The 20,217-nt window shown below is 54.6% G+C and overlaps 9 protein-coding genes across 9 annotated transcripts; 5 read left to right on the top strand and 4 right to left on the bottom strand.

The window, feature by feature from the left end:
• The first annotated feature begins 230 nt into the window (after nucleotides 1-230).
• Nucleotides 231-1,491, top strand: BO94DRAFT_530014 (SDR family NAD(P)-dependent oxidoreductase). Its single transcript, XM_025610582.1, has 4 exons — nucleotides 231-506; nucleotides 555-833; nucleotides 900-1,182; nucleotides 1,241-1,491. Exons 1-4 carry the CDS (start codon nucleotides 390-392, stop codon nucleotides 1,411-1,413), a joined length of 852 nt encoding a protein of 283 aa, XP_025473393.1. The 5' UTR covers nucleotides 231-389; the 3' UTR covers nucleotides 1,414-1,491.
• Nucleotides 1,492-1,556: 65 nt separating this feature from the next.
• Nucleotides 1,557-3,526, bottom strand: BO94DRAFT_453973 (benzoate 4-monooxygenase cytochrome P450; the record flags this gene model as incomplete). Its single annotated transcript, XM_025607588.1, has 6 exons — nucleotides 1,557-1,747; nucleotides 1,827-1,928; nucleotides 2,014-2,419; nucleotides 2,502-2,851; nucleotides 2,908-3,090; nucleotides 3,163-3,526. The coding sequence occupies 6 exons, from the start codon at nucleotides 3,524-3,526 to the stop codon at nucleotides 1,557-1,559; spliced, it is 1,596 nt and encodes a 531-aa protein (XP_025473394.1).
• A 433-nt stretch (nucleotides 3,527-3,959) lies between these two features.
• Nucleotides 3,960-5,125, top strand: BO94DRAFT_570909 (UbiA family prenyltransferase; the record flags this gene model as incomplete). The annotated part of the gene is made up of 1 exon (XM_025614844.1): nucleotides 3,960-5,125. The coding sequence occupies one exon, from the start codon at nucleotides 3,960-3,962 to the stop codon at nucleotides 4,866-4,868; it is 909 nt and encodes a 302-aa protein (XP_025473395.1). The 3' UTR covers nucleotides 4,869-5,125.
• Nucleotides 5,126-6,031: 906 nt separating this feature from the next.
• BO94DRAFT_530018 (FAD binding domain protein) lies at nucleotides 6,032-8,001 on the top strand (the record flags this gene model as incomplete). Its single annotated transcript, XM_025610583.1, has 3 exons — nucleotides 6,032-7,327; nucleotides 7,378-7,648; nucleotides 7,705-8,001. Exons 1-3 carry the CDS (start codon nucleotides 6,193-6,195, stop codon nucleotides 7,997-7,999), a joined length of 1,701 nt encoding a protein of 566 aa, XP_025473396.1. The 5' UTR covers nucleotides 6,032-6,192.
• A 165-nt stretch (nucleotides 8,002-8,166) lies between these two features.
• BO94DRAFT_592531 (uncharacterized protein) lies at nucleotides 8,167-9,762 on the bottom strand (the record flags this gene model as incomplete). Its single annotated transcript, XM_025616148.1, has 2 exons — nucleotides 8,857-9,762; nucleotides 8,167-8,788 (listed from the first exon to the last, which is right to left on the bottom strand). The coding sequence occupies exons 1-2, from the start codon at nucleotides 9,315-9,317 to the stop codon at nucleotides 8,167-8,169; spliced, it is 1,083 nt and encodes a 360-aa protein (XP_025473397.1). The 5' UTR covers nucleotides 9,318-9,762.
• Nucleotides 9,763-9,835: 73 nt separating this feature from the next.
• BO94DRAFT_570911 (EBP2 family rRNA-processing protein) lies at nucleotides 9,836-11,183 on the top strand. Its single transcript, XM_025614845.1, has 2 exons — nucleotides 9,836-10,684; nucleotides 10,744-11,183. Exons 1-2 carry the CDS (start codon nucleotides 9,892-9,894, stop codon nucleotides 11,049-11,051), a joined length of 1,101 nt encoding a protein of 366 aa, XP_025473398.1. The 5' UTR covers nucleotides 9,836-9,891; the 3' UTR covers nucleotides 11,052-11,183.
• A 262-nt stretch (nucleotides 11,184-11,445) lies between these two features.
• On the bottom strand, nucleotides 11,446-13,377 carry BO94DRAFT_552221 (uncharacterized protein; the record flags this gene model as incomplete). Its single annotated transcript, XM_025613588.1, has 4 exons — nucleotides 11,446-12,570; nucleotides 12,616-12,774; nucleotides 12,830-13,092; nucleotides 13,173-13,377. The coding sequence occupies 4 exons, from the start codon at nucleotides 13,375-13,377 to the stop codon at nucleotides 11,446-11,448; spliced, it is 1,752 nt and encodes a 583-aa protein (XP_025473399.1).
• A 324-nt stretch (nucleotides 13,378-13,701) lies between these two features.
• On the top strand, nucleotides 13,702-15,269 carry BO94DRAFT_530021 (pseudouridine synthase PUS4). The gene is made up of 2 exons (XM_025610584.1): nucleotides 13,702-13,965; nucleotides 14,042-15,269. The coding sequence occupies exons 1-2, from the start codon at nucleotides 13,932-13,934 to the stop codon at nucleotides 15,199-15,201; spliced, it is 1,194 nt and encodes a 397-aa protein (XP_025473400.1). The 5' UTR covers nucleotides 13,702-13,931; the 3' UTR covers nucleotides 15,202-15,269.
• Nucleotides 15,220-19,517, bottom strand: BO94DRAFT_530022 (putative GPI-anchored cell surface glycoprotein). The gene is made up of 4 exons (XM_025610585.1): nucleotides 19,166-19,517; nucleotides 18,868-19,055; nucleotides 15,793-18,810; nucleotides 15,220-15,743 (listed from the first exon to the last, which is right to left on the bottom strand). Exons 1-4 carry the CDS (start codon nucleotides 19,237-19,239, stop codon nucleotides 15,700-15,702), a joined length of 3,324 nt encoding a protein of 1,107 aa, XP_025473401.1. The 5' UTR covers nucleotides 19,240-19,517; the 3' UTR covers nucleotides 15,220-15,699.
• Nucleotides 19,518-20,217: the final 700 nt, after the last annotated feature.

Raw genomic sequence — 20,217 nt, forward strand, 5'->3', positions numbered from 1 at the left:
GGACCCTTAACTAGGAGGCACACAGCAAACCAATACCCTCCGCGGCATGTACGACGTCGGGTGGACTGCCAGTGGCTGTCGGGGTTACAGTGCAGGGCATGACTGCAGCAGGCTGGACTGACACGAGCAGTGGATCCCCCCGGCTTATAACTATTGCTTTTATGTTGGGTGGCGATTGGCCTGAGCGAAAAGGTGACAGGGGACGAACCTACCAAAGGGCAGGGGGGCTTCCCGCTTCTCTGCTGCTTTCCCCCGGGTCTTTTCTACCCTTGTTGGACAGGTCTGAGTAAGCTATACGAGACCCTCTCCATACTTCAGCATCACTCACTCCCTACTTCATCCACATACCTCACAATATACCCGACCCCACACACAGACAGTCAATCAAAATGAACCCCCCTCTTCCCTCCCTCACTCCAACCTGGCACAATGACACCTACCCCTCCATCTCTCCCTCGCGCCCGGAACTAACTGCCGCGGGAAAGACCATCATCATCACCGGCGCAGTATGTCCCGTCCCTCCCCATCCCATCTCCCTCACTGACACAGTACAGGGCGGCAGCATCGGCCGCGCAACCGCCCTCTCCTTCTGTCGCGCTGGCGCCAGCAAGATCATCCTCGTCGGTCGAAACGAATCCAACCTCAAAGCCACCCAAGATGCTCTCACCTGCGACAGCTCCGTCCACGCTCTCGGTGTCACAGACGAGTCGGGCCTTGCCGAACTGGCTGCTACAATCGGACCCTGGGATATCCTTATCCTAGGCGCAGGATACCTCTCTGGTCCATCATCCATTGCATCGTCGGTTCCTGAGGACTGGTGGTTAAGTTTCGAGGTACATCCCCTTCCTATCTTTTACCCTCATCCTCCTATACACTGCAAAATACTAATCAGGATAAAGACAAACGTCAAAGGCGCTTACCTCCCCATCAAACACCTCCTCCCCACCGCCAACACCACCCACGCCACCATCATCGCCATCACCGCCGCAACAACCTTCCCGGCGACTATGGTCCCGGGTCTCTCTGCGTATTTGAGTTCGAAGCTCGCTCTGCACAAGGTGCTTGAATTTGTTGCGGCTGAGAATCAGACTGTCTTTGCGGCGGCGTTGCATCCGGGGATGATTGAGACGGATGTGTTTAAGAAGAGTGGGGGTGATAAGGAGAAGTTGCCTATGGATTCGGGTATTTCTTTCTCCCCTGGTATTACTTTGGATTATTGTTGTACTAATGAATGATACAGTGAACCTCCCAGCGGACTTCACGGTCTGGCTGGCGAGTCCCGAGGCCGCATTCCTAAATGGCAGACAGGTGTGGGCGAATTGGGATGTGGAGGAGTTGAAGGCCAAGGGGGAGGAGATAAAGAATGGGATGGAGTTGATGGCGGGGGTTTATGGATGGCCGTTTCATGCCTGACCGGTACCGTATGAAGCCTAATTTATGAGGACGGGATACTCAGATTGTATTGTTTATTCAACGCATCCAACTCTCGCTCCTAATTCCTTCTCCACGGAACTACCTCTAATCCATCTTATCTTCTACTCAACCATCTCAAACAATCACCCCCCCCTCACCTCAAACCTAACCCTCAACCTCCCCGGCGTCGCCGTAAACTGATCTCTCAAATCCCCCAACACACACTCCCCGGTCTCCCCCTCCGGCAACCGCAAATGATACTTCTTGACCAGCCTCGCCGTAACAAGTCTCATATCATCCATGGCCAGAAACCGTCCTACACAACTATGATGGCCTGCACTCATTAACACCACACCCACACCCACACCTATCCAAACGAAATACAGTGGGATGAAAGGAAAAGAAGAACATACCAGTCCCAAACGGCGCATACGCAGCTTTATTCCTAACCATCTCTGTCCTCCCGTACCATCTCTCAGGGATGAATTCGTCAGGGCGTTCGAAGCAATCCTCACCTATCACCACCAATACATACTATTAGCCCATTCCCACACCCCCAAACCCAATCCCCAATACAAAGAAAGAGGGGTTAGGGCATACGTCTAAAAACCGACCACCTCGGCGCCACAACTGTCGTCCCCCTCGGCACGACCACATCCCCCACAAACACCTCCTCACAAGTCTTCCGATTCCCGCCCGTCGGCAGGGCAGGATATAACCTCAACGCTTCCGAAATAACAGCCTCCAGGAACGGACATTCCTTCGCTATTGCCCTCGGATCACAGATATCCACGGTTTCAAGCTCGTGGTAGATTGTCTCAGCGAGATGTGGCGAACGGGCCAATTCACAGAATATACCGATTAGAGTTGTGGCGGTGGGTTCGCTCCCCGCTACGATGGCGAGGATGCTGTCGCCGGAGAGCCAGGGGAAGTCTTCGGGGGTGGATTTTGCGGCGAGGAGGAGGTGGTGGGCTACGTCGGGGATTGGGGTTTTGTCTTCGGGGAGCTGGGGGGTTTTGGTTGGGTTAGAATCAGACCGAACTGGTAAGTAGAAGGGAAGGAAGGGAATAAGAAAGGGATAGGGATACCTCCATCCGTTCCCTCATCTGCCCTTCACACCAAGCTACCATACGGAACCAATCACCTAGGATCCATACCCTGGGAAAGAGCTTGAATGCAATCTGCACGAACCACGGGACCGGACTCAACGGACCTAAGATGGACATGGCACGACGGAGCAACACCACTACGAAATGCCATTCGTTGCGATGCAGCATGTCAAAGGATTTATTGAAGACGAAGTCGCCCATCGTGTCGAATCCGAACCAGTAGAAGAGGTCGGTGACGTTGGAGATGTGGTTGTTTTGGATGTCGTGGTTGATGCGGTGCTCGAGTTGGGTGATGTAGGGGAGGATTTTGGTGATGTATTGGTCCAATGCTATTTTATTTAGTAAGTGTTGCTCTTGGGGGACGGGGAAGGGGGTGGAGGGGTACATTTTGATGTGAAGCCACGGTTCCATTGGCGTCGACGAGCAGCGTGGGTGGATTTATCTCGGCTTGTCACGAGAGATAGTTTTGGGTGGAGGAGGTCGTACCATTCGGCTTTGATGCAGGTGCTTTTGGGACCGTCGATGGTTAGGAAGATGTCTGGGTGGAAGATGGTGAGTTCGTTGGGGCCTGTTGATTGTTAGATATTTGATGATGTTATGGGGGAGGGAATGCTGATTTGGATGGAGGGGATGGGGGTACCTGTGCGGACAAAGTCGCCGTATTGGGTGTGGAGGTCGTCTAGGACTCGATAGTTCCTGGAGTCTCTGACCTGCCAGACGTGCCATAATTTGGTGATGCGTGCACCGAGGGGACCGGGGAAACGGCGTAGAGGGTGGAAGAATACACGGTAGATTGTGATGCTGGATATTAGAGCAGAGAGATAGCCTGTGATGATGGAGAGGAATATCACAGAGTCAAGGAAGGCATGAAGCAGGGCAAAGGCAAGAAGATGACCCAGGAGGATGTTAGGAGCCTGGACGTGCCATTCTCCGTGAATGAAGAGGCCGTGGTGGATGGCAATCCCCACCAAGGCTCCACCACCCAGAGCGAGTAAGCTATCCATCCTGAGTATGATGATGTTTGTAAGTGGAGGAGACACGCTTCATATGTCTGTCTTCTTCTACTACTGTCATCTACCTACCATATTACATCCGCGCTTACCGAAGTGCTATATGCACCAGTGTCACATTGCTGATATCACTGCTGCAGTGTGCAGTAATTCAGTGATCATGGACCAGTCAAGTACTTGACACCTGGATGAGGCTTGTGATGCGTTTGTCACATCACAGCGATGATGAGCTGTCACCGGCCATCCCGAATCACCCTGCTGCATGAAGCAGGTGCCAAAGCCTGGCCTCACCCAGGATCAAAACAGTTCAGCCTCAACTGCGTCGTCGATCAGGATAGCCTCATGGTATATAGAGTCATACAGTCGACATTATGCCTCGGTTGCTACATCAATCCTCAGATAGGTATCCTGCTCTGATCAGCTCAAGATGAAGCCCACCAAGGAAGAACCCTCTCTTCGTCTGCACCACCTCCCCATACTGATCTGGCACTTTACCGAGAGCAACTTTCCAACCTTCGTGATCCCCAATTCTCTCTTTGGCTTTCTAGGAGCCCTCTCGGGGTCAGCGCTGACCACTGCCCCCTCACCCCCCTCGTTTGTCCCCCTCCTCTGCCGCCTCCCCCTCATCATCCTGTTCAACTGGGCCACCGTCTTCATCTTCGACCTCGCCAACCAGCGTCTCCCCGAGTCGATTCTCGAGGATCAGCTCAACAAACCCTGGCGCCCCCTGCCTACCCACCGCATCAGCGCCACCCAAACCCGCCGTCTTATGCTGGCTGCCATCCCTGCCGTGCTAGCCCTAAATTACACCCTCGGTGTATGGCATGAAGCCACCCCCATTCTTCTGCTCACTTGGCTGTATAACGACCTTAAAGGCGGCGACGAGATCATCCGCGACGCAATCATCGCCGTGGCGTACGGATTGTATAATACCGGGTCGTTACGGATTGCGTGCGGCGGCGAGAGTCAACCCTCAGAGCAGGGATATGTGTGGATAGGAATGGTGAGTGGGGTGATTTTGACGACGATGCAGATCCAGGACCTCAAGGACCAGGCCGGGGATCGGGCACGTGCAAGGCAGACGATCCCGCTGGTGCTGGGGGAGCAGTGGTCGAGAGGGTTGATTGGGGGATTTGTGGTGGGGTGGAGTGGTGTCTGTGTGTGGTTCTGGGCGTTGCCGGGATGGTGTTACTTGCTGGTCGGGGGGGTGGGAGGCATGGTGGTGGTTCTGGTACTGCGCAGTCGGTCGGTCGAGAGAGATGCCTTGGCGTGGAGAGTGTGGTGTGCGTGGTTGGTTGGGTTGTATCTGTTGCCGTGTTTGCGGGGAGTGGCTTGAGGTAGGGATGTCGTGTTGACTTTTCGTGGAGGTGCATATAAAAGGGGATGCTATAGCACGGGGAGAGGTTCCACCGATTAAGGTTGGCGCTGGAGTGACAGGGATCGTCTGGCAGGTTGGGCAGGCATGCGCATACGGGCTTCTCTGTGGTTAGTGGAGGCGACAAATATACGTACACTGGGGGCTTATCTGTGTGTTTAGGGGTCATGCTTTAATTATCACATCATAGAGTCCCTATAGTAGCACTATCAGCAGGCTATTATCACATCAGGAACAAAGAAACAAACTCAAAGACTCAATGCTACCACTCGATACTTAACTCAATTTCTCCCCCGTCTCTTGGCAACACAACGAACAAAGAAACTCCTGACCGCCCCATACAGATAGAATCAGTCTGGCCAGACGTGCAGGTGTCAGTGATAATATGATGTCAACTCAGTCCGATTGGCGGGACGATCGACGGAGAAATGCCCGCGTCTAGATCTGTCATCGGATCCGAAGCGGGGTGAAAGCAGGTCTGGGCCGGGCGATGCATCTCGCAGTGCAGCCAGGTGACACAGAATACTGTATAGTGATAGTAGGTTGCAGTCCAGCAGAGGGATCTTGGCGTCTATTAGTATGGTCATGCCAATGCTACCCAAGACTTTCTTCCAGGTTATCCCGGTCCGACAGGGAGGCCTGCTTCGGAATGACCGGAGGAACAGCTCGTCTCACATCAAGCGGAGGGTCAGACAAACCATCTCCGTTGCAGGTCAGCAGGACAGCAGCCAAGCTTTGATACGATGTAGAAGACTGCGAGAATAGCTCAGCGCACGTGGATCGGCCCGATAGTCTCCGCTGACACCATGGGATGATATCTGTGGCTGTTGAGAGGGAGAAAGTGAGCAGTGATTGACGGATGATTAGTTGACTGATCCGAGGTAGGCTGGAGATGTGGCTTGGTTGTGGATTCATCTCTGACCTCTCATAGGACCATTCTGGCTCATCACCGTTGATGGATCGCTCAAAGCCACGTGGAACCTCGTGGCAGTCAAACCAGGATCTGGATGGCTTCCATTCCATCTATATTACCCCGACTTTGCATGTCTTGACGGCAATCCAGGTCTGGGCAGTCTTAGCGACGCCCTGATGAAACGTCGACTCCTTCGAGAACAATGTAAGAGTTGAAGCTTCATGCCGCCAGTGGGCCCCTCGTACCTGACCCTCATGGCATCGTATTCGCGACTATCCTGTCGCATAGATGCGCCCCTCTTTCTTTTCTCATAATAAGCCAGCTGGGATCACCCATCAGCCCACCATCGCTGTATCATCTTCATCAACCACCATGGTTGGCCTACTTCTCTCTCTCCTATCATTTTTCCTTCTACTGTCCTCCTCAGCAGCCTCAACTGTTTGTCGCTGCTTCCCTTCCGACCCATGTTGGCCTACTCCTCAACAATGGGACGATTTCAACACCACCATCTCCGGCAGACTCATCGCCACCACTCCCTTAGGTAGTGTCTGCCATACCAACAACACCTTCACCTCCTATGACGCCTCCGCCTGTGCCTCCCTGCGCTCCATCTGGGACTACCCTTCCACCCACTACACAACCTCCTCCTCCCCCATGGCCCCCTGGTTCACCAACTTCTCCTGCAACCCCTTCTTCCACAGCAACACCCCCTGCACCATCGGCCCTCTCATCCGCTATGCCGTCAACGCCACCTCCGCATCCGACTACCAAAAGACCCTCAACTTCACGCAAACTCACAACATCCGCCTAGTAATCCGCAACACCGGTCATGACTACCTCGGCAAGTCCACCGGGGCGGGAGCCCTCGCCCTCTGGACACACCATCTAAAGGACATTCAGATCATATCCAACTACAACTCAGCCTTCTATACTGGACCTGCCATCAAAGTCGGTGCCGGGGTGCAGTTCTTCGAAGCCATGGCCGCTGCCCATAAGCAAGACTTTGTCCTGGTAGGCGGAAATTGTCAATCTGTTGGCTATGCAGGCGGATATACGCAAGGCGGGGGACACGGACAACTAGCATCCAAGTTTGGGCTCGCTGCGGATCAGGTATTGGAGTGGGAGGTTGTTACTGCGGATGGGGAGCTGCTAACTGCATCGGAGACAGAGAATAGGGACTTGTATTGGGCGTTGTGTGGGGGTGGAGGGGGTACTTATGGGGCTGTGTTGTCGATGACGAGCAAGGTGTATCCTGAGTTGAGGACGACGACGGCGAATTTGAGTTTCAGTGCAGAGGGGGTGAAGGAGGGTGTGTATTGGGGGATCGTGGAGAGGTTTGTGAAGGGGTTATTACCGCTCACGGATGCCGGGGGCGTGGTTATTTGGGAGGCTACGAGTGAGATGTTTACCGTGACGCCGGCGACGATCCCTGGGGGGACAAAGGGACAGCTGGAGGGGTGGTTGTCGCCGACAATTGAGTTGTTGAAGAGATATAACATATCGTATAGTACGTTCTTTGTCTACACCCTCGTATGAAAAAGCTAATGGTGCGGGCAGCATACAATATTGGTGAATTCCCAACCTACTGGGAAAGCTATGTGGCCATGAACCCAATGAGCAATGTCACAGAAGCACAAATCGGGGGGCGCATGATTCCTCGATCAACGGTGGAGAACAACTCCAGTGCCTTGATAACCGCATTCAGGACAATAGCAAACTATGGCGCTGCTATCTCTGGAGTATCAATGAATGCCTCGCGCAACGCAATCCCCGATAATGCAGTCAATCCGGCCTGGAGGGGTATCGCGATCGACATTGTTCTGGGAACGTATGTTCCTTCTCTTATTCCTTCCTATAGTCATTCCATACTAACAATATGAGTAGCACATTCAATTACTACAACCGCACCGCCGACCTCCTGAACCAACGCCTCATGACAAACGTCCTTCTTCCCCTCCTAGAGGCATTATCCCCTGATAGCGGAGCCTATCTCAACGAAGCGGATATTCATCAACCGAACTGGCAGTGGGTATTTTATCGGGACAATTATGCAACCTTGTCTGATATCAAGGATAAATATGATCCGAATGAGATATTCTATGCCCGGACCGGGGTGGGAAGTGAGCGGTGGACAGAGTTGGAGGATGGGCGATTGTGTCGGGTCAATGGATTTAGATGATCGCCTTTATATATATTACATGCAGGAGTGATATACTAGTCTCTTAAATATACATACACATTTTTTCAAAGAGAAATTGCAAGAAGAACTGATCAATGTAAATCCAAACCCATCGTCACCCCCCCTCCAATCCCCAATAAATCCACCACATAATCCAACCCCCCCCCCTAAACCAACCCCAAAAACCTCGTCCCAGTATTAACCAACAACCCATCCAAATCCCGCACATTATACCTCCCCACCTCATCATCCTCCCGAATCGGCACCGGCTCAGACACATTCCCCAGTCGACTCGTAAACCCACAATCCAACAACGCTCCCAAAACCCTCGCAGCCATAATAGCCCCAATAACCTCATCCCCCCCCCCCCCAACTTCCTCCCTAAACGTCCCCCAGAATACATCCTCACATTCAGCATAATCATCGAATCTCACCCACCCGGTTCTGAAATCCACTTTACTGATTAATCGCTGGTGGGAATAGAGGTTTATCCCGAACGGCGCGATCTCGGCCTCAGCCCAGTCGACTACACCTACTAGATTGCAGGTCGTTTCGGTGACTAGGATGTTGCACGCGCCGAAGTCTTTGTGGACGAGGACTAGGGGGAGGGAGGGGATGGAGGGGATGGAGGGGAAGGCGGTCAGAGTGGATTGGATTATGGGGGTGAAGCGCGGGGGGAGGGAGGTGAGGAGGAGGTCTAGGTCTTTTTTGTAGGATTGGTGGAGGGTTTGCTTGTATGTTTCGTCCACGGTATTTTCCTGAGGGGCTTTCCATGAACGGGCGAAGAATCTGGGTGGTGTGGTTAGTATGTATGCATGTTTGTGTGAACCGGGGTGGGAGGGTGTGGATGTATATACCTCGCGACATCAGCGACAAAATTCCTGCGCCATGCAAAGAACTCGGGTGAGTTCTCGGAGAATTGGCCGTTATGTGCAAGGATGAAATCCAAGTAACTGATTCCTTGGATTCGGGACATGATGTAGATGTGTAGGGGGCGTTTGGTCTCGGTGGCAGTGGCGGTAGTATCTTCCCCTATCTGTCCTCTATAGGTAACTTTGGGAACAAGATTGCCGTAGATGGTCTCGGCTAGTTTCATGATGTCTATGTTGAGTTGGAAACATTCAAGGCGGAATTGAGCGATGAATTCCCCTTTTGGTCCGGCAATCACGGTATAGCTGCATACGCCTTGGATGGTTACGGGGACGATGTCACCACCTAGTTGCTCCCTGGCGAAGGTATCGCATGCTGAGCGGGTTGCGGTGGTTTGGTCGAAGAGGTTTTGGATTTCTTGGTCGATTGAGTATTCGGTTGCGGCCATGGTGTGGGTTTGTTGCTGTGCTGGGTTGGATGGTATGGATTGGTGGGGGAAGTAAAGGGTGTAGCTGAAGGGAAGTAAAGAGGAAATGACCTGTACTTTATGCTCATCCTTCTGTATCCAGGTAGGAGTATCCACGTGATGCTAGCAGAGCTATTGGTGCCACGATTCGGTGTTTAGCTGCTTGTTCCTGAACCCACGAACTTTAAGGTCCGTTCCTACGCCCCTCCACTTCAGGTCCGAGTCCTCGTTCCAAAATCATTGTCGTCATAGGATGGCCTGGGCGACACAGAAACAGAGATATCCGTGGATATTCACTCGGAATACAAGAAATCCCTCGACAGTGTATCATTCACATTCCCAACAGCGTCTCGTATCAGCGTGGGGAATACACTAAGCGATAGCGATAACGATAACGGAACAACCTTCCTCCACTCCACCCACCGCGCCCACCTCTAACCATATCCAGTCTAGCGCCATCCCAAAAAAATTCCCGCCGTTGCTCCAAGTAAAAGTTCCAGCCGCAGCTCGCACTCCCATCTTCTCCCCAACTCTCCATCACACGCGAACAGTCACCATGGTCAAGCGGAGCAAACTTCTTCAGGCTCTTGATGAGCACCGTGGCCGGGACTATGAGGCCGAGAAGCAGAAGAAGTTGGTCAAGGCTGCGCGGAAGCGCAAGGGTGATGTGAAGCCGGTTGAGGAGAAGAAGGAGGAAGAGAAGGAAGAGAATGAAGAGAAGGAAGAGAAGGAAGAGAAGGAAGAGAAGGAAGAGTCTGAGGAGGAGGAGGAAGAAGAAGAGACCCCCGACAGCGACGCCGAAGAAGCCCAGGAAGAGGAGGAAGACGAGGAGGAGGAAGAAGAAGATATCCCGCTCTCCGACCTCTCCGATGATGAACGCGAAGACGTCGTCACTCACCAACGCCTCACAATCAACAACTCGGCCGCCATCACATCCTCCCTGAAGCGCATCTCATTCCTGTCCTCCGCCACACCCTTCTCGGAGCACAACAGTCTCGTCAGCCAGGAGCCGATCGAGGTGACCGACCCGAACGATGATCTCAACCGCGAATTGGCTTTCTACAAGGTGTGCCAGGCGGCGGCTACGACGGCGCGCGGACTACTCAAGAAGGAGGGCGTTATGTTCACACGACCGGGCGATTACTTTGCCGAGATGGTGAAGACGGATGAGCACATGGGCAAGATCAAGAAGAAGCTGTACGATGAGGCCGCGGCCAAGAAGGCGGCTGCAGATGCCAGGAAGCAACGCGATCTGAAGAAGTTCGGAAAACAGGTCCAGGTGGCCAAGTTGCAGCAGAGGGCTAAGGAGAAGCGGGAGACGTTGGACAAGATTAATGCGTTGAAGAAGAGTGAGTCCTCCGTCTTTTTGTTTGTGGCTTGGGATGTTGTGAGGTGCTAATTATTGTAGAGCGCAAGTCTGATACCTCCGGTCCCACCGAGGACAAGGACAACCTGTTCGATGTCGCCATCGAGGACGCCGCCGCCCAGCCCAGCCGCAAGCGCGGCCGCGACAGCGAAAACGGTCCCTCCATGAAGCGCCAGAAGAAGAACGAGCGGTTCGGTTTCGGTGGCAAGAAGCGTTTCTCCAAGAGCGGTGACGCCGCCTCGAGTGGTGACATGCGCGACTTCTCCGTCAAGAAGATGAAGGGTGGTGCCAAGGGAGGTGCGAAGAGGCCCGGGAAGAGCAGGAGAGCTGCTGCCAAGGGCCGCGCCTGATGTTTCATGGTTTATTGTTAGCTGCTCGGTACGGTTTGGTTGGGTCATAAAAGCATAGACAGTTATTTGTATATTGATAATCATGGATGGTGACTGTCTATCTGTAGTGGTATCGTGGTATCACATCATGCCAGTAAATCGAAACCGCCGCCCTATTGTTTCAATCATCACTCAACGCCGCATCCCGAGCCATCTCTGAGTCATTAATCCTCTGATACCGTCTCCATTCAGGCGTGCCACTGGCTTTATGGTGATGTGGCTAGGAAGGTTGCACCTGGTAAGCACCTGTCAGTCGAACTTGGGTCCAGCACCACATACCTGACCAGATCTCTGCACACGCTCATCATCTTCAGCAATGCTGTCTATCATATCTCATATCCATCATCTATCGCTGTCAAGTACTAATGCCATTCGTTCCATTAGCTGCATCCACGGGAAGCTCCGCATCGAACGCGCCCATCTCTCGGATGCGGGTGAGGAGGTTATCCACCGGGAGTCCAATGTTGAGCTTCTGCTCGGCAAACACCAGATCAATCTTGGCCTTGGTATCGTCCGCATGCGCCAAAGAATGATCCTGGATCATCTCCTTGCCTCGTTTGGAATTGCTCTTATGGATGACCTTTTCGCAGCCGCGGACCTGACATACCCAGGTGTCCGGTAACACGCCATCGCCATGAGGGATTTCCAGCTCGGAGGCGTCCGCATTGGTATCGTGATCCGCCACAGAGACAGACGTATTCCGGCTTTGAAGAGTCTCCTGTAAAGGCGTCTTCTGATACGTAGAAACCGACTCGGATAGGATTGACCGAGTCCGGCGCTTTGCGCGAGTTGACAAGGGATCACGAACGAGATCATGGCCGCGGACCTTGCTTGGGGTCTCAAACTCATCCATTGCATCAGCGTTCTCGTCCGAGTCATCGTCCATATCAGCAGCCGCGCTCCGCGTCCGTTTGCCAGTCTGTTTGGTAGCAACGGAGCTCTTCGGCCGCAGAACGGACTTGCGGACCCGACGTCTGAGCAGGCGGGGATGGTCTTCATGCTCGCTCTCTTCCCCAGATGAACCGTCATTTTCAGACGGACGAGGCCGAAGCGGGGTAAGAGTGACTTGCTGAACTCGACTCTTCCTACCTGCCGCTTTCAGCTCTCGATAGACGACCTTGCGGGACCAGTCAAAGTTGTACGTCTTTGCTTCGTCCATCAGTTCGAGAATGGCATCGGCCCGCGAGGCAACCAGGTCGTGTGCATACTCGGCACTATCGATCTCGAAGCGATCAACCAGAGTAGAGGTGAGGAGCTCGAGAGTCAGTTGACGCTTGGCCAGGTATCCTGCTTCCTTCAGATCAAGAATCACCTGGTAGATGGCATCCGCCTGGCCCTTGGACAACCCAGTTTGATCAGATTCATGGGATGTCTCTTCCTCTTTCTCCTCTGCCTCCTCCTCTTCTTGGGCTTCGGCCTCCTCCTCCGACTCGACTTCCTTCACCCCTTCATACTGCGCTTTAATTTGCTCGTAATCGTCCTACACTCATCAGCAAACACCCACCCAGCGAGACTATCCACATACCGAAAACTTCTCACACAGATGCTCAAAAATATTAGTACTCGTCCACTGGGGATTCTCCTCTCCCTTCAGCATCCGCGATAAGAGAAAATGATGATGTTTATAAAACACCTCCGCGGAATCATCCGCATCCTCGCAGATGCCGTGCGTATGGCTCACATACTACCAAATCAGCCCCACTCCCCTACACCGTCCTTGATCAATGAAGAAAACTTACCTCTTCACATAAATACTCCACACTAGGGTTCCAATTCCTTCTTTTCCGCTTCGACTGATGTCGATCGGCCAAGAAATACAACAAATCAATGGCCTCCACCACATCATTAAACATCGGCTTGTATCCCTTAGCGGGGGAAATGGAAAACCAGCCCGCCCGCCCAGCAACCCAGAACCCAACCTCGCCATCATTATGCTGCCCGTAGGCGAAATGCGTCACGTTATCAAGGACAATGCGTTTGCTTAGGTATTCTGGGTCGAGGACTACATTCATTAGCACAAGCATTCAACCCCCACTGATCTCCCCACTGGACAGACAGATAGACAAGAAAAAAGGGAGGTACCCAAACTCTCCTGCTCCTCTTCCACCTCATCCAAACACCCCGTCACCTGGACCGGATTGTCCGGCGAGGCCGTCAACAGATTCGCATAGCGGGATTTGCCCGGAACCAGGACGCGCACCTCCGACAGGCTGAACTCCTCCCAGTCGTTCTCGTCGAAGAGAGACGAGTCTCTGGCGGCCAGGACACTATCTTCTCGCGAGGTCATGGCGGTGGGGGCAGCATGGTGTGCTCGGTGTCACAGTGCGGGGTTCCCGATTTGCGTAAACAATAGCGCTAACAACAGTGATAACTATGAAAATAAACGCTGCGGAGGGGTTAAGGGAAGCTGAGGAGAAGATGAAGGATGAGGGAGGATGGATGGCCGCAGCAGAGGCAGAGCAAGGCGGAGGGGAGAGGGCCAGGCCAGCCCCGTACCGACCGTTACAAAGACTCAGCTGCGTTGGGCTTAGTGCGCAGCGGCCGGATTCCGGGTTTTTACGCCGTAATTTACGACGAGATTCGCTGCAACGGCGCGGAGCTATCGCCCAGCCGAAAATATATTTCTGGAATTTGGTTTAACTTCAACTTTCCGTTGGCACTTGGTTGGATTCATCTACGCGGTGTTGGTCAACTTTTTCTCCATTGAGTCTGTTGCTGTGTTTAGACTGGTCAATTCATTCTTTCTCCCTTCTGCCAGTCATCTTGTTAGTTGATCTTGCTTTCACCCGCTCGTCCTCGCCGATGAGCTTCCGTCGCGCTCTCAGACCCTTCCGCCGCACCATGTCTGGTGAAAAGATTTACGAAGGCATTTTCGGTATTGCCCCTCTTTACTATCCCTTTACTGTTTTCATGCCCTCGGAAACAGCGAATCTAACGACCGATTAATCCAGCCGTCCACAAACCCCAAGGCGTCAGCTCCGCCGACGTCGTCCGCCACCTCCAACACCACTTCAACCCCTCCGAGACCTTCCGTCCCTGGCTCGCCGACGAGCGCGCCCGTCGCGAGCGCGAAAGCACCTACCAGCGCAAACGCCGTCGCACGCAACGCCTGGACGTCAAAATCGGCCATGGAGGTACCCTTGACCCCCTCGCTACCGGTGTCCTCGTGGCCGGCGTCGGAAAGGGCACGAAACACCTGAACGAGTTTCTGGCCTGCACGAAGCAGTACGAGACGGTGGTGCTATTCGGGGCGGAGACGGATACCTATGATCGGATGGGAAAGGTGGTGAAGAAGGCTCCCTATGAACATATCACGCGGGAGATGGTCGAGAAGGCGCTGGAACAGTTCCGGGGACAGATTATGCAGAGGCCGCCGATTTTCTCTGCTTTGAGAGTGCAGGGAAAGAAGTTGTATGAGTATGCGAGGGAGGGTAAGGAGCCGCCGGTTGAGATCAAGTCCAGGCCCGTGGAGGTCCATGATCTCAGGGTTGTGGAGTGGTTTGAGCCCGGGACACATGAGTGGAAGTGGCCGACGGTGGAGGCGGAGGGGGATGAGAAGATTGTTGCGGAAAAGTTGTTGGAGAAGGAGGATAAGCTGCCCGTTGTGGAGAGGGACGAGAAGGTTGAGGCTGAGGAAGCGTCGGCGAAGCGCCCGGCGGAGGAAGATGTGAAGGAGGACACTGCTGAGGCGGAGGCCCCGGCCAAGAAGCAAAAGGTGGCTGACGGGGAGGCCGCGCCTGTTGTACAGACTGAGCAGGCGGAAGCTGCTCCAGAGACTGCCCCGGAGACCGCAAAGGACGCCTCGGAGACTGCAGAGAAGGACTCAGAGGCCCAGCCTCAGCCTCAGCCGGCTGCCGTGAAGATCACCATGACGGTGTCGTCTGGATTCTATGTTCGCTCGTTGGCGCACGATCTAGGCAAGGCGGTTGGCAGCTGTGGGCTCATGAGCTCGCTGGTTCGGTCCCGCCAGGCCCAGTTCGAGCTGGACCCCGAGAAGGTGCTCGAATACAAGGATCTCGAGGCCGGCGAAGAGGTCTGGGGCCCCAAGGTTCAGCGGTTCCTCGAAGACTGGGAGGAGAAGAGACTCGCCCGGTCGCCTCCTCGTTCTTAAATATGTATATATCTAGTCTGGCGTTGGGATATGGAATTAAACACCTGTGATCATCTCAAAATAATGAGTACATGCCATCGACTCCTGGTCGGAACAGCGTACAGTGAATGGAGTAGAAGTACGTAAATGCAAACTGCCAACATGCCAAGTTTACAATTCTTAGATCAAACAGCATGCGAAAAAGGTTCCACGGCACCGGACACAGATCCAAGGCTGCCTAAATAAGGCGCCACACCAAGGAAACAACCGCCGAATGCTGCCAATATCAAGCCAGATCCTAACCTTGCAGGCACAAGCCATACATCATGCACCTCATCAAGTCGAACAAAGAAAAGGTCGGGGAGAGAAGAATTGTGGATACAAAAACAGTTGGTACAGAAGAAAACCGTTTTTGAGGGGTATACCGCTGAAAACACCGGGTGAGGAAGGAAATGGTGAAGGAACGCGCAATATATGCAGGTCAAAATGAGAGAAAGGCACAGCTCAGCAGGCAGAAGGCTACTGGGGGGCAGTGTGGTAGGTACTGTGAGCGTCGACCAGTGCTATTTCGAGTTAGTGATCCGTCTTGGTTGGGTTGAAAGGTTGACTTACTTTGAAGCACAAAGGTTTGTCCCTGTCTCGATTCGCAGGCGCATTGCAGAGTGTTGCCGTCCAGGAAGTCCAGCAGGATGCTGTTGGGGAGCTCCTGTCGGTCCTCATCGGGCAGGCAAGGTGTCCGGAACTCGGACATGTGATACCGCTTGACCAAGTTGCGGTTACTGGAATCCACATTCCCAGGGGTCAGCACCAGATACCCCTGGTCATCGATCCGGACAAAGCGCCGCTTCCAAAGGAGGGTGTCGGGAAACTGCACGTTGACCTCGCCGATATCGATCGCCGGGGCCGCCTCCGTCACGCTGGGGGCAACCCTCTCAGGCTCTTCGATCTTGACGGAGATATTACTCCCCTCTCCTTTGACGATCGGGTTCAGCACTCCGACGACGCTTTTACGGGAGGTGATGGAGGACATGCGCCGCAGCAGCCGCGTAGCACGGGACTGCTTCTGACTTTCAGGGGTGGAGGGTGCATCGTCCGACTTGGCTGGCGATGCCTCTTCTTCTTTGATGGAGGGGGAGATGGAGATTCTGCTCTCGGGGCGCTGCACCGACTCGGAGGATTGCTGGTCAGACCCGGCAGTGGATGGAGGCAAGGTATCATCTTCCGACTGAATGGCCGGCTCTGTATCTAGGCTCGGCAAGACATGAACCTCGGTGGTTTCATGTTCAACGGTGATCTGGCTGGGTTGTAGATTAAGGATGGCCGGCTCGGAAGGATCGGTCGAGTCGCCTTCAGCCGCAATTGGATCGCGGACTATCCGAGCAGTCACCGAGACGGAGCTGGCGCTGCGCGTGAGGCCAGGACCCGCCTGCGAATTGGGTCGTCTTACGCTCGACGCCCGCGAAAAGGTTTCAGGGATGTATGAGGACAAAGGCCGGGACGAGGCATCCGAGTAGCCTTTGCGTAGGGATTCGAAGGAGGCGGCAGAAGGGGCAAGGCTATTGGTAGTGGATGGTGCGTCGCGAGTGCTTGAGAATTTCTCCAATGCCTTGATCCGGCTTGAGATGCCCGAGGACACGTTGATCTTCCTCGCCACCAGGACCGGGGCATTCTGAGTAGCACTTGCCTCAGCGGCCGTCGTCGACACGGATCTGCCCATGGCGGTCGGCATGCTGGGGGGTTGGTGTCCAATGGCGCTAGGATTTGAAACCGCGCGGGAATTCCTCCAAGCATCTGGAGACACCTTGCCGTTGCTGCTGTTGGAGTAGCCTGGGGAGAGGGGGGACACGCCAACCGAGATCGGCTTGGCCTCCTCTACCGTGGCACTTTTCAATTCTTCCATGAAGGAGTCGTCTGAGAGAAGGTTCTCGTCATCAGAGTAGTCGGGGGTAGGGACTTGAATAGGCTCGAGGTAAGGTTTGCGTTTCTCCTTTCGAGTGCTGTGCTGTCGCTCCACATTCCAGGATTCAGGGGTCAAGTCATGCTGCGGCTCCGGCGGAGGGGGAGCGGCGATCGACGAGGCAATGGGGGTGGAAGTCGAGGGCAAACTCTCGAGTGGGGAGTCGGACCGAGAAATCGAGTCGAAGCGATCAGCCTCCGACTGGGTGGTGTTGTCTTGATCAATGATTTGAACCTCTTGTTCGCCAGGAACAAGAGGGTGGTGGACTGGTTTTGGTGGCGAGGGGCCAGCAATTTCTTCGACCGGAGCCATTCCAGAATTGTTCTCAAGTGGAGCGGCGATGACGCTAGGCAGCCTAGGGGAGCTGGGGCCACCCGTAGCGCCGCCGGAATTGGACACGCCCAAGTCCCTGTCGCCAGTCTGCGTTTCAGGTTCCGACCGAGGGGCTCCCGCCTGAAACTCATCGCCATCTATTGAGGGGTCGTCGTGCGTCTGCTCAGGGGAACCACTGCCGGTCTCATCCACCGCGCAGGTATCGTCGGGAGGATTAGGAGGCGACGGCTGCTCGTCGGCCCCCTGATCGCGAACCACCGTCGGTTGTGTCTCGGAAAGGGGTTCCTTGTCCGGCCCTGCCAAGTGGACCGCTCGATCCTCGGCCCCGTCGTGCTTCATTTTAACTTGTATATGACTGATGTTCTCCTTATTCTCGGTCGCATCCAGCTGGGCAACATCTCCCTTTTCGATTTTCGGGCTGTTCTTCCCCTCTTTCGCTCTCTTCTCCATCTGCGTCTTCCGCATCTGAAGGGCTTTCATCAGCCGCTCCTTCTCCTGTGACGTCGTGGAGGACGAGAGCGCACTCAGCGACTTGGCACCGGGCGAAACTTTGGGTCGGGAGATAGGCATTGACAAGGGGGGTACCAACAACGGAGGCACAGCGGGCACTTTGCTGGACACGGGCACTCCGTTGCCTCCCTGGGATCGAGGCCGAGAAGGACTGGGATTCGCCCTGCGCAACGACGATGACCGAACGCCCGCAGGTAAGGATGCGACCGGCCGCCGTTCGGCGCTTCGAGATAGATTGCCCGCAGTCCGTGGCCGTCCACTTCCGTCTACCGAAGGCCGGGGACCCAGCTTGACTTTCGTTGTGCGTCCTCCTGCACGTTCGATCTCACGGACGAAGGGTCGGGCGGACTGCGACGATTTTCGGGGCTCCGACGAAGCATAAGATGCGTCGTCGTGAAAGCTCTTATGGGAAGGAGCACGCTCCGACCTGGCTACTGAGGGAGACCGTTCTCGAAGGGAGACACTCTCGGAGGTCTTGGAGCTCGGCTCGTCGGCAACAGGTGGTTGTTGTACGCTTGACACCGCCGATGGTGGGACAACTGTGGCCTCGGAGAGTTGGCTGAATGATCTCTGCCGCATGCCATCGGTCGGGGACTGCATCTGCGCCTCGTCCTTGCCTACGGTATTTTCCTCCGCATCTTCTGCGATCTCCTTCAATCGACGACGGCGGAGAGAGCTTGAGGAGGAGGTGATTGAACCGGAAGCAGTATGCAGCAGACATGCGGAGGACAATGCGCTTTCCGTGAGGTCTGTTGGCTGCGCCACCGAGAAAACCGTGTCATGCGGGGAGAATTTGTCGAGAACCGATTGGAATTGTACCGTTGTTCGGGCTGCAGGCGGATGAAACCCGGTCAGTAGGATTCACCATGGACGAGGGAGCGACAGACCTTGCAGGAGCCGGGACATGCCCTCTGGTAGATAGCTGAGTACCACCTTCCGTCGCCGATACTGGAGGAAGCCATAGAGCGGGGACTTCTCTTCGTAGTTGTCGATCGCGTTGCGCACGTCGGGCACCCCGCCAGTCCCGCGATCAAGGAGAGCGACCTCATCCCTTGATACATACCGGAGAAGAAACCTAGACAACACAAACAATGCGCATTAGTTACTGTGGATGCGATTGGTTTGCGGCGGGCGCCCTTGCAACCGGAGATCCTGGCGCAGAGCATGCCGAGGTCACGAACTCACCATCCTCCCGCTTCGGCCAGAGCAGTCTGGTAGACTTCGATGACAGCGGGATTATCTAGCCCATTAAGCGACATGACGGGAACTGCATTGGAGGCAGATGCCCTGGACCGCAAGAGACCACGGAGAAGTGGTGACGAGGAGCGCCCTGGGGAGGAAAGGAGGGGCGAGAGGGGGAAGAGGGGAAAGGAAGGGTCTAGCGGAGGTTGAGGATGTAAGGAAGCCAAGCGGTCTCGATAGGGAAGGCCAGTGATCCGATGGAGCCTGAGGGCCTCAACTCCTCAAAGTGAGAAGGCGGACCAAGATCTTCTGGGCAGGACGCTAGGCCAATACTCTCTATTATTCATAAAATCAGGCTGATCCATAACCAAGACGGGTTGAATGTCTGCCCACGAACCTCTCAGGAGTTGCGTTGAACCGTTCAGGGGCTCCTCTCAGTGGATGCTGCTTGGGCGCCTCCACTCGCAGCTGATTGGGACGGAACTCGGCGGTCGGTCCCCACGTTCACAAAGGGGAAGTAATCCTGGGTTGAAGTAGATTAATGTAGGATGATAGGATCGTGTGTGCTTCTCCCATTAATCAGGCCATTGACAAGTGGGCGCAACGGGGACCGAGTGTACCTGGGCCGGAGGGGGACCAATCCAATAATGAAGTCTAGGAGGAGCGTCCGACCGTGGGACTATTGGAATCGGAGATGAACATTCAACAATGGCGTTCACCCCATCCGTCAGGTCCCAGCCGGTGTGATCTATCACCTCCCAGCCCGGTTTTGACAAACTCATGCCTCTCGTGGTCTCTTTGGTTCAATTGGAGACAAGGCAGCCGGGGCAAACTGGAGATGCAGGGGTCAAGGCTTAGATATCTGCAGGTCCTTCCCTGTTGCTGCCAGGGCGGTGGTACTACATCCAAGGGAGGTGAAGCAATTATTCGCATTACGCCGGCCGTACGCGACGGTATTGCCCTTTCCCCCCGCTAGGCTCAAAATCGGTCGGGGTGATGGGCGATCCTCATCCACCTCGATGGTTGAAATTCCCCTGATGGACTCTTACTCGTTG

Source organism: Aspergillus sclerotioniger, assembly GCF_003184525.1.
Source record: "Aspergillus sclerotioniger CBS 115572 chromosome Unknown BO94scaffold_1, whole genome shotgun sequence".
Lineage (NCBI taxonomy): Eukaryota > Fungi > Ascomycota > Eurotiomycetes > Eurotiales > Aspergillaceae > Aspergillus > Aspergillus sclerotioniger.

What these genes read in the sequence shown, in the direction of transcription:
- BO94DRAFT_570911 (XM_025614845.1), top strand. Translation starts at nt 9,892, where the DNA reads ATGGTCAAGCGGAGCAAACTTCTTCAGGCTCTTGATGAGCACCGTGGC. An exon ending in GATTAATGCGTTGAAGAAGA is followed by an intron (nt 10,685 to 10,743) that starts GTGAGTCCTCCG and finishes TAATTATTGTAG; the next exon opens with AGCGCAAGTCTGATACCTCC.
- BO94DRAFT_530022 (XM_025610585.1), bottom strand. Translation starts at nt 19,239, where the DNA reads ATGTCGCTTAATGGGCTAGATAATCCCGCTGTCATCGAAGTCTACCAG. An exon ending in CATGTCCCGGCTCCTGCAAG is followed by an intron (nt 18,811 to 18,867) that starts GTCTGTCGCTCC and finishes ATCCGCCTGCAG; the next exon opens with CCCGAACAACGGTACAATTC. An exon ending in ACAAACCTTTGTGCTTCAAA is followed by an intron (nt 15,744 to 15,792) that starts GTAAGTCAACCT and finishes AACTCGAAATAG; the next exon opens with CACTGGTCGACGCTCACAGT.
- BO94DRAFT_530021 (XM_025610584.1), top strand. Translation starts at nt 13,932, where the DNA reads ATGTCTGGTGAAAAGATTTACGAAGGCATTTTCG. An exon ending in GATTTACGAAGGCATTTTCG is followed by an intron (nt 13,966 to 14,041) that starts GTATTGCCCCTC and finishes CGATTAATCCAG; the next exon opens with CCGTCCACAAACCCCAAGGC.
- BO94DRAFT_530014 (XM_025610582.1), top strand. Translation starts at nt 390, where the DNA reads ATGAACCCCCCTCTTCCCTCCCTCACTCCAACCTGGCACAATGACACC. An exon ending in CCATCATCATCACCGGCGCA is followed by an intron (nt 507 to 554) that starts GTATGTCCCGTC and finishes GACACAGTACAG; the next exon opens with GGCGGCAGCATCGGCCGCGC. An exon ending in ACTGGTGGTTAAGTTTCGAG is followed by an intron (nt 834 to 899) that starts GTACATCCCCTT and finishes ATCAGGATAAAG; the next exon opens with ACAAACGTCAAAGGCGCTTA.